Source organism: Salvia splendens, chromosome 13, assembly GCF_004379255.2.
Source record: "Salvia splendens isolate huo1 chromosome 13, SspV2, whole genome shotgun sequence".
Lineage (NCBI taxonomy): Eukaryota > Viridiplantae > Streptophyta > Magnoliopsida > Lamiales > Lamiaceae > Salvia > Salvia splendens.
Window position 1 is genome coordinate 10,111,149 of NC_056044.1, and position 14,290 is coordinate 10,125,438.

General features: G+C 35.7%; 1 protein-coding gene across 1 annotated transcript; it reads left to right on the plus strand.

The window, feature by feature from the left end:
- The first annotated feature begins 9,476 nt into the window (after window positions 1-9,476).
- Window positions 9,477-13,363, plus strand: LOC121762488. Its single transcript, XM_042158372.1, has 12 exons — window positions 9,477-10,210; window positions 10,299-10,501; window positions 10,597-10,794; window positions 10,872-10,943; window positions 11,024-11,119; window positions 11,199-11,278; window positions 11,382-11,457; window positions 11,523-11,733; window positions 11,823-12,022; window positions 12,143-12,251; window positions 12,336-12,425; window positions 12,506-13,363. The coding sequence occupies exons 1-12, from the start codon at window positions 9,715-9,717 to the stop codon at window positions 13,258-13,260; spliced, it is 2,586 nt and encodes an 861-aa protein (XP_042014306.1). The 5' UTR covers window positions 9,477-9,714; the 3' UTR covers window positions 13,261-13,363.
- The last annotated feature ends 927 nt before the right edge of the window (window positions 13,364-14,290 follow it).

Genomic DNA, 14,290 nt, shown 5'->3' on the forward strand with positions numbered 1-14,290 from the left:
AGCTACAAAGACAGAAGAAAGACGAAGGAGTAATATTTATTATTGTTATTAGTATTAGTATTATAATTAATTAATAACTTTCGTTGATATTTTCAAGCAAATGATAATAGTCTATCATGAATCATATTTCAAGAAATTAGAATCCTGAATAATATTATTTTCTTGACAAACAAACAGGTACTCATTTGTGTGATTTAAATCAAGATAATTTATATGCATCACGCCATTGACATTTACATCTGATTGATTATAAAATTATTCCCTCCGTCCCATAAAAATATGCACTCTTTTTTTCAGTCTGTTCCACAAGAATATGCACTTTTTAATATTAGAAACTCTTTTCTCTCTAATAAGGTGGGATCAATTCTTCACTAACAATACTTTAATTGCTTTTTCTTTATACATCTATCTTACTTTACCTATTTTGCATTAAAATTAGTATCAAACCTAAAGTGCATATTTTTTGGGGACGGAGGGAATATCAACAACAAACGTGCTTATACAAAACTAAGTGTTTATGTGGGAGTATCCATAAAATAAGGTTTGAAATTTTCGGGCCTAGTCAAATAAGCCCACATAATATTTTCTTGAAATGCTGTTTATGCTGTATAATAAAGATAAATAGGAAGACCACAATGAGTCAATGAGTAAGTAAATGCTCAATCTCAAAATTATTACATTTATTTACTTTTATTTAATTTATAAAACTCTGTTTATAATATATTTTATGAAATAAAAGATGGTGTCCCATATTTTTGTTATGAATGGGCTTATCGACATGCATATAATAACGACTTAAATGAAAATCAGCATTGATTGATACTCCTTAATGGGCCGACATAGTTTACAAGTTCAAAATCAATAGCGAGGCCCGTGAAAGTTCACTGCTAAATTCGCCAAAATAAAACTCAATTTAGAGACCTGCACTCGCATGAGCTAGACGTGTGAGTTTTATATTTTTATTGTACATTTTCATTATTCTATATAAAAAAATGATCATGTTTTAAGATGATGACTGCAGTTACCCACAAGCAACAAGTCTTAGGTTAGTAGCTTACGTATTTTGAAAGTAGAACTTTCATTTATTAATCAATAAGATTCATCATGATTTGCAATTTGCATCAACACCTTGCATTTCATTATCTCTTTTTAGCTAATAATATACCTATATATTGCTGTTAAACTTAAACTGATGACATTTTTGATAAAATTTATTACATCGTGATACAATTTTCATAGTCTTGATACTCCCTCCGTCCACAAATAAGAGTCTCGTTTTTCCATTTTAGTCCATCCGCAAATCTCGATTCACATTTACAATAAATAGTAATAGGGTCCTACATTTCACTCACATTTCATTTAAAACTAATATATATAAGTAGGACTCATATTCCACTAACTTTTTTCCACCCACTATTCTTAACATTTCTTAAAACACGTGTCACCAAGAAATGAGACTCCTAATAGCGGACGGAGGGAGTACTTCTTTCAATAAAAATAACAATAGCTTAGAATGGTGCTATTTGTATGTAAATACGCGAACTTTCAATATTTCCTGAATTTTTCCGAAACTTTTATTTTTGATGTAAATACATGAACTTTGAATTTTTCTGTTTTTCCCCGACAAAAACTTTCAACTAAATACAAGATGATGTGGAGTACGCTTAGCATATTACCATCTACATGACGAAATGTGGCAAACCAATATAACATATTATTAGCTTGTAGTAATACATGAACTTTTGACATTTTCTAATTTTTTTCCTGTACTTTCCTTTTTTCTAATTTAAATACACGAAAAATGAGATTTTCTAAAAAATTTTCCAATGAACAATTTCAATCAAAATAATACTAATAATTTTCCCCTTTTTCTAAATTGTAAACTTTGTTTGTTTTAGACAATAAATTTTTTTATTTATATTCAATTGCCTAATATCTTGGAAACTTAATAAATTTTAAGAGATGTTGTGAATTAAAATATTAGAATTTTTTGTGTTTCAAATTGTATTTGGTTAGAATTACGATTGTTTTCATTTTTATATACTATACTTTATTTTCATGATTTAAATGATTATGTAAAAATTTGTATATACTCATCTTTTGTTTTGATTATATAAATTTTTTAAAATGATGTGATTTTAGAAATCTTAATAAAATGGAGTATTATTTAAAAAAAATCACTATCCATAAAATTAATATTCATGCTTAAATATATCGTTAGGGAAAAAATCAGAAAATTCCAAAGTATGGAGAGAATTCTAGAAAATCACAAAGTTTGGGGGAATTATGGAAAATCTTTAAAGTTCGTGTATATTTTTCAGCTTCAATATTCGCTACCGTTTGCCATGTTGGTACTTCTGATGAACACGTCAGCTTCAATTTAAAGAAAAATTTATTTAGGAAAAATCAGAAAAACTGAAAGTTCATGTATTTAGAATTCAAAAATAAATATTCGGAAGCAAAATACAAAAATGTTGAAAGTGTATGTATTTACATAAAAGTAACCCCTTAGAATATAACTAAGTAACCAGACTTCAATTTGTAATTCATTGAAAAATCAGTTGCAAAGATAGCTATACCTTTTATTTAAAGACTGAACTGTAAAAATTGTTTCTAGAGAATATATGATACATATTTGCGGTATTTCGCTCGAGCTATCCGGACAAAACTTTTAACTTATTTAAAGTACTTTTTCACTTTTTTCATATTTTCTGTCCCATTTTAATTTTTTCAGCCTCAAGGGCACCATAGACATTTTTTAGCCGGCACTAATATTAGAGTTTGTATACTAGAAATCACCTTTCGAGTGATTGAATACTGTAAAACTCTTATTTTATTTTTCAAGGAATAAAACATATTATTTTTGTCATAATATTGTTATATTTTACATTTAATGGATGTTTATTGCATATTTAAATGTATAAGCAACTTAACAAAGTCTAAGTCTTTGTTTTAGTAGACCGGTTGTGGGCAACGTCACTTTAAGATAACAAGGTCAGTTCTAAATAAAGAAAAAGAAAAATTTCACAACCCAGATAGGCCTAGACTACCTATCGTGAAATGTTGCAATGTCAGTCCGCATATTTCTAAGCCTACTGAAATAAGATGAGATTGGTGTGGTAGAGCACTGAACGGATCTAATAGCGAATCGAGTCTTTATGCTATCTACTGAAAGACGAGGCCTTGATAAATGTTTATTTCTTAATCAATGTACGTTAGCGTTGCACATACGGTATTGATTATGCATTGCTTTGACTTATCAAATGGTGTGGGTTTTTCGCAAACCAAAAATTCTGATATATTGGGTAATGGTGATTAATATCTAGCGGTGCTATGATTGCTATTATATTGAATCATGTGCGAGGTGAGTCTCGTTTGATAATGTCCTCAAGAGGAGCGCGAAACAAGGTTTTATTATTTGGAACCTAGCTAGTAGGAGTTTGATTACTCTATGAATAATAAATAAGTGTTTCATGCTAAGTCCACTTTTGAAATTAATAAGATGTTATTACCTCCGTCCCGCATTAACCGTCATATTTACTTTTCTACACTCATTTTGTAAAAATAATAATAAATAGTTAAAGTCGAGAAATGGTAAAATAAGAGAGAGAATAAGGTAGATAATAGTCTTCTTTAAATTATTCTCTCTCTTACTTTACTATTTCTCCACTTTAACTATTTATTATTATTTTTACAAAATGAGTGCAAAAAAATAAATATGACAGTTAATGCGGGACGGAGGTAGTAATTGATTAAGTCTATAGCAGACATTAATTAATTAATGGACATTTATATCTTAAGTGCGGGAAATGAACAACAAACAACGGAAACCAGGATTACTTGTAATTTTGGATTTGGATGGACAATACAATATTATTTCTGTAGTGGCTGCTAATAATATTCTAATATAAGCTTGTATTAAATTGAGGGTTCAATTTAATTAGTAAAAAGCTAATTGGGGGAGGTCATATCCAAAACCTTCCATAGATCCCTCCTGGCTGGGTCCAATATGAACTTAATATAAATAGATGAATAAATGAGACAGAAAACACACTTAATTTTTATCAAAATTTTCGTCCCCCTCCTATTCTCTATAGGGGACGATTTTTCTGTATTCTACTCCGTGAGGGACTTCTGTCTTATTTATTCAAGTCCTAGTATCTCGGTGAGATCAGCCCACACTGATATCAAAATACAGTTCGAAAAGCAGTCAGAAGATTCGTGGTCTAGTACTTGACACCTTCACGTGAAGAAGTAGTGAGCTATCGTCGATTCTTTGGAGATTCAAGAAGGTTTAATTCCTACTACGTAGAAAAGCATGTTTTAGGTTTCAATTAATCTTAAAGCATGTTTTATTTCAAGTAATGTGCATGATACATGTGATAATTACACGAATAGATTTTGTCTAAATGATCCGCTAAATAGATCGAAATTATTATGTGATTAATTTGAATGCGCTTCCGCTACCAACCCCTTCAACTAACTCATTTAATGCAGCTATACATTTGTCGATTTTTTGCAGGTCTTATTTTATCTAATACTCCCTCCGTCCCACTTTAGGAGTCCCGGTTGGAATATTCCATAAATGGCATTAGGCTTCACATTCCACTAACCTTTTTTCACTTACATTTTATTATAAAACTAATATAAAAAATAGGATCTACGTTCCACTATCTTTTTTATCAACTTTCCTTTACATATCTTAAAACACGTGCCGAACTCAACCGGGACTCCTAAAGTGTAACGGAGGGAGTACGTTTTATTAATTATCTGCAGAGATAATGAAAGTATTTGATGCTCGTATGTTTTAATTTTTCAACTTCCCTTTATGGACACTTTCATCTCTCTTATTTTATTTTATAGTTTTGATCTTAGACATTTTCTAAATTTTTAATTTTTATTTTGCTCAGTTGATTCATTTTTTCTTAGATAGAATGTATATAAGACTGAGAAGGTGATGAATTCAAAAGGAAAACATAAACAGTTCTCTTGAAATTAATTAAATATTTCTCCAAATACTTTAAATAAAATTTATTTTAATAAAATACCACAAATATACATCCTACATTCCAAAAGACAATTTTTTATTTATTTAGCTTTGGGCTTGAAGTTAGCGAGAAATGATTCTATCTAATTATCCGAAACACCAAATATCGGCCTAGCATTATATGGATCAAGAGAGGTACCTTCCAAATATCGCAAAAAGCTTAGTGTAGATATTTAGTTCCAATTAAGGTATTTTTGTCGTAAGTTGGATTGGTCATTAGTTAGGTAAGTTGGATTCGACTGCTTTAACTAACTGTATGTCATTGTCCAGATACTACCACTAAATTATTTGTTGGGGGAATACTCTTTCGGGTGCCGACATAATTTATACTTGTAGTTCCATATTATCTTTATTTGTTTTCTCGTAGTGATACATTTTAAAATCTGAAATTGTATATTGCACTTGAACTAACAAAATTGAAACTGAGTTTGCCTCTGATATGTCCATATTTCTTATTTGAATAGCTAACTTATTTTTATGTAGTATGTTCTTGTAAAGATGTGTACATTCCAACTTATGTTTAATATCTCTGAATATTCATTTTAGTTAGAGCAAATTGCCTGTAAAGTCATGAACTTTCAATATAGTTTGGTTTTCTCCGTGAATTTTAAATGTTGCATGAAAAGTCATGAGCTTTACCGGACAGTGTAAATTTCTCATCCGACTCGACCCGATAGATTTCCGACACAAACTTATCCTATGTGATGCGCCGGAGGCGTGACTTGTCAAATGACAAATTTATGGTTCAATTCAAATTGTGGAATTAATGCTACTTTTATGCTGAATTCGATTTGTGAAATTCGACTTGTATGTTTATGTCGATTTGTATATTGAATTCATTCTACTTGTATGTTTGTGATAAGTTCAGAGTCAGAGATTGCAAAGATAGAAGAGAAACAATTAGAATTAGTGGAGTTTTGACAAGTCACGCCTCCAGCGCGCTACGTAGTATAAGTAATTGTGTCGGAAATCTGTCGGGTCGAGTCAGATGAGAAATTTACACAGTCCAGTAAAGTTCACGACTTTTCATTCAACATTTAAAATTTACGGGAAAAAACCAAACTATGGATAGTTTATGACTTTACTGGCAATTTGTCATTTTAGTTAAGTAAAAGTTAATTCTTACCATAAAATAAAAATACCTAATTTAAATCAATATTATGATAAAGAGATAACCTTTCCCTTTTTATTACTACATGCATGTTTAGCAAAACTACTGTGGTAACTCATTGTACAAATTTCCAAAAATTAAATTAATAGACTCAACAAAATTTTTTAACTTTTTTGCCTATTTTCTCTATATATTACTCATTCCGTCCCACTTTAGAAGTCTCAGTTTATCATTTTTGAGTGTCTTACTTTAGATAGTAATAGGCCCCACATTCCACTAACTTTTTTTCACTCATATTTTATTATAAAACTAATATATAAAAGTAGGACTCACATTCCACTATCTTTTTTCACCAACTTTTATTCACATTTCTTAACATCCATGCCGAACTCAAATGAGACTCCTAAAGTGGGACTGGGGAGTATTTGTGTCTGTTTAAATTATTAGTACATACTATATTACTTTTTATTTCTTTTCTCCTAGTGTTATCAATTAGGTCGGACCTGTAGGGATCAGGATCACCGTGGTTTCACTATTTACTGAGACCTTTTTTTATCTTGAGCATAAAGAGGTGTTCAATCTCTTAAGAAAACAGACCAAATACAAAGAGAAATATCACTATCAGTACAAGATAATACGGAACCCTAGCTACACTTGAAACTCATCCGGTTCAAGTCAAAGCTATCTGAAGTATCACGTGCACACTAAGTAAAAATGTCAGATCCATACAGATCTGTAACAAACAGATGACAACAAAAACTAAACCAAAAGATTGAAGGAATAATGGCTTAGGTTGCACAACAACTGCACCAACCAAGGATCTTCTCAATCTCAACCGAGTAAGCATAGAACCATAGGAATAGCCAAACCAGAAACCCTAGGGTTTCACCGACTACCAGTTTACCACTCACCACGACCAATTCAACACGAGATCACACCGCACTCTCAAGAACGCAAACAGAACACTCAAAGAACACAAGAATCTCTTGAATCTCACTTGAATGACATAAGGTATATCCTTTCGACTTAGCAGGACGGTTCAACCAAGCATCGGACTTCACAAGACAAAATAGGAGTTGCCTCTATTAGAGATTCCCCGTTCTGATCTCACGAATAGAATTGAAGGAACGATTAGAGAGGATGATCGAAACCGATCATCAACGAGAGTGAGAGATTTCTAGAGAGAAGTGAGATCACACAGAGAAAGAGTGAAGGAATGAATGAGAGAGAGTGAAACGTCGGTGTGAGATGTATCTCACAGAAGAAGCACAACTTCAATTGGACGACTCACATTCCGGATCCACGTGGAGTGCCACGCGGCGGCCATCAGTATACCCCCAAGTAAGTGATTGGGCCTCACACATTTTGGGCCTTGCACAACATATTGGGCTAACACAATAAAACCATAATCGAACCAATAAATGTAGGTCAACAATAAATCCCACAAGGCCAATCAAGCACGACTCAAGTCGGATATGGGTCGGTCCAGGCCCAGTTCATCAATAAAATAAAGAGGGTATAAACTAGGCTCATTTGTTGAAGTTCAATTTGACGGTTTTTTACTTAGGCACGGTCAGAAACTCAGTTTAGACCTAGCATAGGCTTAAATAAGACCCACTAATACTAATCTCTATTATACTTTTTTCTATCTCTCTTACTTTATCAATTTTACATTAAAACTAGGACCATATACTAGTTTTTTTTAGTAATGGAGGGAGTATGCTTTTATCAATCTTTTCTTTACAATTTCTCCCTCTTGGAGAAACCAACCTCTCTCAAAGCCGACATTCTCGTGCTCTCTTTATTTTTATAATTTCTCCGATAAGTATTAATCCCTAATTACTATTGTACGCATCACACTGAAAACACTCTGATAAATTTTAACAATAATTTGGGGCTCCGAAAGAGTTAAAATCGTGGTTTGACCACCATTGGCTACTCTTGTCGTTATCTTAAGTGCGTGGATTCGGATGGTGAAGAAGAGAACAAATGGTTGGAGTCACGGGTAGAAATATCGTCACAAGATAGCATAGTAAAAGCAAACAATATATTCTGCTGTCGTCCCTCAGAAAAAACTATATCAATTCATTGGCTTCCTAACCATACGGTTCAAATTCAAACCCACCACTTTTATATAAATCTCTTCATTTAAAATCCCAACACTTTTCTACATTATATTTATATTTATATTTCCACAAACATCCAAATATATTCATCAGAGACTCTCCACCAGAGAAATAATGTATGCCCACACAAAAATCTTATAATAATGCTTAAAAAATATCCTGTCTAATGTGCCGGTGTGATACGCCAATTAGATATCCCTCACTTTCAATTTTAAATACTTGTAGCAGGCATAACAATTTATTTTATAATATGGTATATTAATAATTTTCATTTATTTCAAAATATTTTAATTCAGATAATGATTTCTGACTGGTGAATAATTGACATGTGAGATCGTCTTTCCTCGTCATTGCTCTTACTATCATTAGGCCAGCTAAGGTTAAGGCTTAGGCTTGAGTACAATAAAGTGGAAAATGCATCTTCTGTTTATTTTAAGTAAGGAAAACAAATGATTCTTACATAGTTTTGTGCTATGCCAATACTTTTATTTTGTGGAAATTTGTACTTATATGCAATCTATCTAATCTCCTAATAGCTTGTAAATTATAAGTGATATCTGGGTGTTAAAACGACAAAAAATCTTTTTCGTTTTATGGGTTTATTTATAACATGAGTTGTGATAAAATGATAGTAATAACATTAAAATGACAACCGAGAACAATAACAGTTCATTGATTGATGAATATGAGTTGAAATCACAAAACATAATATATTTAACATTACAAAATTCTAATGATTTTTATGATTCAACAATCTGATATTGAGTAAATAAGTAAAATATTTTGTTATGCTAACCAATATTAATAAATCAAAGAATTGATATGATTCTTAGTTTTCTCATACTAATGGCAATCCTAGGAGAATAAAACCTTATTTTCCATAATTTATGGAAGTTTGAAAACAATTCAGGATCTAGAATGTCACCAAAACACTTTATATTTGTGATAAATAAGTTCGACTTAAATAAGCCTATCAAAACAACCCTTCGTAAGGACATAATATAAAACCAAACATTAGTTGGATAGATCTTGAAAAATAATCAAATTACTTTAGAGAAACGTACAAGTTCAGAATAGATGAGAATTTATTTTAAAGAATTCATGGCTTATATAGTAAAATATACCCTTGAAGAAAATGACATCCCATCCGTTGATTCTTGTAGAGCAATCCCAACTCTCTCAAATTATGCATAAGATTGCAAGTAGAGTTGCTGGATGCAATTAATCTCGTACCACTAGTTTCACTTTAATAAGTAGGTATAAATAAATATCTTTATATGTTGTAGGTGTGCATTAATCTTTCTTTCTTTCTGGTGTGGCAAACTCCACCATTGCTTTGCTTCTATGGCTATGGATTTCATTTCTTGTTGAATCTACTCATTTTATCCATACATCTTGGATCATCACTTCACATTACATGAAAATAGGAGATGAAGATTTATTTAATTCTTATTCAAGTGTTGTTGATCCTGCAATTATGTGGATACATTTTGTGCAAAGAGTGCACCAACATTCCAACTCAATCTCACACTCTGAGATACCAACTGCTGACATCGAAGAACGAGACGTGGAAGCACGAGATGCTCTCGCATCATGTCACGCCCACGGATGATTCCGTGTGGTCGAGCTTGTTTCCGAGGAAGATGCTGCAGGAGGAAGACGAGCACAGCTGGGGCGTCGTGTATCGAAAAATCAAGAACTCGGGTGGAGCCAAAGGCCTGCTGAGTGAGGTGTCGTTGCACGATGTCAGATTGGACCCGAAATCTATGCATGGGAGGGCTCAGCAGACTAATCTAGACTACTTGCTCATCTTGGATGTCGATAGGCTCGTATGGAGCTTTCGCAAGACTGCAGCCTTGGACGCTCCCGGCAGCCCCTATGGCGGGTGGGAGTCCCCGGACATGGAGCTTCGCGGCCACTTTGTCGGTAGGTCTCATTTGTAAACAGAGTACTCTGTTTTGTTTGATTAGATTGTAAATATTTTGTGTATAAGGCATTGATTGATTGATTGAAGGGCACTATTTGAGCGCGTGTGCGCAAATGTGGGCGAGTACTCACAACGAGAGCCTCAAACAGAAGATGAATGCTGTAGTTTCAGCTCTATCAGCATGTCAGCAGAAAATGGGAACTGGCTATCTTTCAGCTTTCCCCTTGGAATTTTTTGACCGTTTTGAGGCTATAAAGCCCGTTTGGGCGCCTTATTACACCATCCACAAGGTTTGGCGTTGTCTTTGCCTGTCTTGTGCAAGTTTTGTGTTTGGAGTTTTGCAAAGTATTGTTTAATTGAGATTGATAGATGGGAACTTTGGTAGATATTGGCAGGGCTTTTGGATCAGTACAGTTTGGGTGGCAATGGACAAGCATTGAAGATGAGTGTATGGATGGTGGATTACTTCTACAACCGTGTGCAGAACGTGATAGCCAAGTACACAATCGAGAGGCACTGGACGTCGTTGAATGAAGAAACTGGAGGCATGAATGATGCTCTTTACCGATTGTACAGCATCACGGTCAGCTTAATTCGCCTCTCTAAAGGATCATTTATGTAGACGGAAAACATTCATTTTCGGTGTTTGGTGTTTTGCAGGGTGATCAGAAGCACTTGACATTAGGCCATCTGTTTGATAAGCCATGCTTTCTAGGAATGCTAGCTATTAAGGTAACACTCCATTTTATGATTAATGTGTATGTTTAGTGATCATGTTCTTGATGCGTTTTCAGTCTTGTTATCTATTTTAGGCCGATAGCTTGTCCGGTTTTCATGCCAACACTCACATTCCGGTGGTTGTTGGATCTCAAATGCGGTTTGAACTCACAGGCGATCCGTTATACAAGGTATTGCACAAAATTAACACAATGCTATTGTATTGTACCTTAAAAAACAGTGAGGTTTTCAATAACTTGTGTCTGTCAGGAAATAGGAACATTCTTCATGGATACTGTCAACTCCTCTCATACATACGCCACGGGAGGAACGTCTGTGTCAGAGTTCTGGTACGGAAAATCAGAAATCCAAGCTATAATGTTCATGCAAGTCCTATCTACCGTAGATTGAATTATCAGCCTGCCTTTTGCTTACCTCTCCGATTCTATGTAGGTCTGATCCGAAGCGTCTAGCTGGTACGTTGCAGACGGAGAATGAGGAATCTTGCACGACTTATAACATGCTGAAGGTGTGTTCTCTATTTACTGGTGTGGTATGTATAGGAGACTAAATGGTGATTGTGAGAACGTTCAGGTTTCGCGGAACCTGTTCAGATGGACAAAGGAGATGGCGTATGCAGATTACTACGAGCGGGCTCTAACAAATGGTGTGTTGAGCATCCAAAGAGGGACTGAGCCTGGAGTCATGATCTACATGCTACCCTTAGGCCCTGGTACTTCCAAGGCTCACACCTACCACAAGTGGGGAACGAAATTCGACTCTTTCTGGTGCTGCTACGGCACAGGTACAACAACCTTTTCTTGTGATGTGAAGCTTGTTTTATTTCTTGGTGTATTTTACCATCTTTTTTATCATGTTCTTTCCTGGCAATAGGAATTGAATCCTTCTCAAAATTGGGAGATTCAATATACTTTGAGGAGGGTGGAAACACTCCAACTCTTTACATAATACAATACATAAGTAGCTCTCTAAACTGGAAATCTGGAAACATCATCCTGAACCAGCAAGTAGAGCAAATCGCTTCGTGGGATCCACGCCTTCAGATCTCATTTACGTTCATCTCGTCAAAAGAGGTACTACATCTCACCCCTCCGTCAACGTTTCTGATGACAAGCAACTTAAACCAGAAAAAGGTTGCATTAGAAGTCGAATTTCGACTGAAAAACTAGGCCTCGTTTCACTTGTTTTTGCAGCAAACAGCAAGTGGGACATCTACTTTGAATTTCCGAATACCTCTCTGGACATATTCTAAAGGAGCAAAGGCGACACTCAATGGCCAAAATCTGCCCCTACCATCTCCTGGTGAGATTCATTTAGGCTCCAACAGCTATATACTCCTAGTACTTAACAACTAAAGCAAAATTTTCTTTTCATTGCTCAATGCAGGCAGTTTTCTATCAGTCTCGAGAAGCTGGAGCCGTGGCGACAGTATTACTATCGAACTTCCTATAAGTCTTCGGACAGAGGCAATTAAAGGTACACACAAATATCCACCAAGCATAGTTTGGACATCCACCATTGTGTCATTGCTAACAAGGATTCTTGATGTTATTTAGATGACAGGCAAGAATACGCTTCGCTTCAGGCAATATTCTACGGCCCCTACCTCCTTGCCGGCCTCACTCAGAGAGACTGGGACATCAATGCAAAATCAGCCACTTCATTTTCAGACTGGCTAACTCCACTCCCATCATCCAAGTACAACTCTCAGCTGATCTCTCTGTCTCAAGGACCCGAGGCAGCGATACTCTTCGTCTCAAACACAAACAACACGTTAAAGATGGCAAGCTTGCCCGAGGCAGGGACAGACACTGCTGTGAGCTCAACTTTTCGCCTCATTTTGAAAGACACGGCTCATGAAGACCTCACAGGGCCGTGGGATGCTATTGACAAGTCGGTCGTGCTAGAGCCGTTTGATCTTCCTGGCATGGCCGTCGTGCATCATGGAGAGGGGAAGCCTCTAGGAGTAGTAGCTCACTCAGCTGAGGCTGATGTAGCTGTTTTTCGCCTCGTTAAGGGGCTCGATGGGAAAGATGCAAGCGTGTCGATGGAGTCTGAGGATAAGAAAGGCTGCTACGTATGCAGCGGCGGCAGTGACAAGAGCAGCATCAAGCTCAGCTGCATCAGCTCAGGATCATCATCAGATGATGATGGATTCAAACAGGCTGCAAGCTTCACTCTTAGAAATGGATTCAATGAGTATCATCCTATCAGTTTTGTGGCAAAAGGGATGAGCAGGAATTTCCTTCTTTCTCCTTTGCTTAGCCTTACGGATGAATCTTACACAGTCTACTTCAATATACATTCTTGATAAATTGATTTAGGGATGAGTTGAAATATATTCTATTTCTCTAAAGTTTCATGAGAATAGATTGAACATTATGAATAGTGAATACTGATATTCACATTTTTAACCTTTTTCTCTTTCTATGATGTAAATTCACCGATCCAAATTTCTTCAACTAAATCTTGTTAGGCTCAAACATGTTGCCAGTGGCAAAGCCACATTAGGGCCACGGTGGCCATGGTCCCCCCGCAATTTCTATAATTTCTACTCCCACAATCTGAGTTAGGCATGCACAAACCGACCCGGCCCGGCGGTTAACCGCCGGTTCGGGCCCGCCGGTTCATGAACCGGAACGGGCCCGGAACCGGCGGGTTGAACCGGCAGAAGGGTTGAAGGGTCGGAAGGGCCGGTTCAGGTTCGGCAATATATTGAACCTGAACCGGCGGTTCGGCGGTTCGAACCGCCGGTTCAAAGGGTTAAATAGTGTTTCGTAGGTTAGGGGTTCGTAGGGTTCGCGTAGGGGTTTAGTATAGCCGTTGGAACTGGCGGTTCGCGGGGGTAAACCGCCGGTTTGAGGGGTAAACCGCCGGTTCGGGAGCCGGTTTCTGACGGTTCCGGCAACTTTTCAGAGGCTAGGCCGTAGGGTCAGTGTGTAGGCCTGCAAAACCGGTCAGAAACCGCCGGTTTTCGGTCAGAAACCGGCGGTTTTCTGACGGAAACCGTGGACAACCCGCCGGTTTAGGGTTGAACCGCCATATGTTTTTGTATATGCAAAAACAATTACATAATTGTATTTGTATATACTCTAGTCGATGAAGTATATTTCTCTATACGGCTAAATGAGGGAAACTTTTGACAATTCTACTATATTTGTTGATTGTTAGACGAAACTCAACATTTAAAGTTGAATTGCTAAAGGTGTCCTTAATTTAGTTATGTAGAAAGATCTTCTTCGCCGGTTAAGAGTATATATATAATACACTTATACGTTTAAGAACTTCAACATCGTTTCTTGTCATTTGTAATTAGTTCTTCACTAGTAGTCTCATTTGTA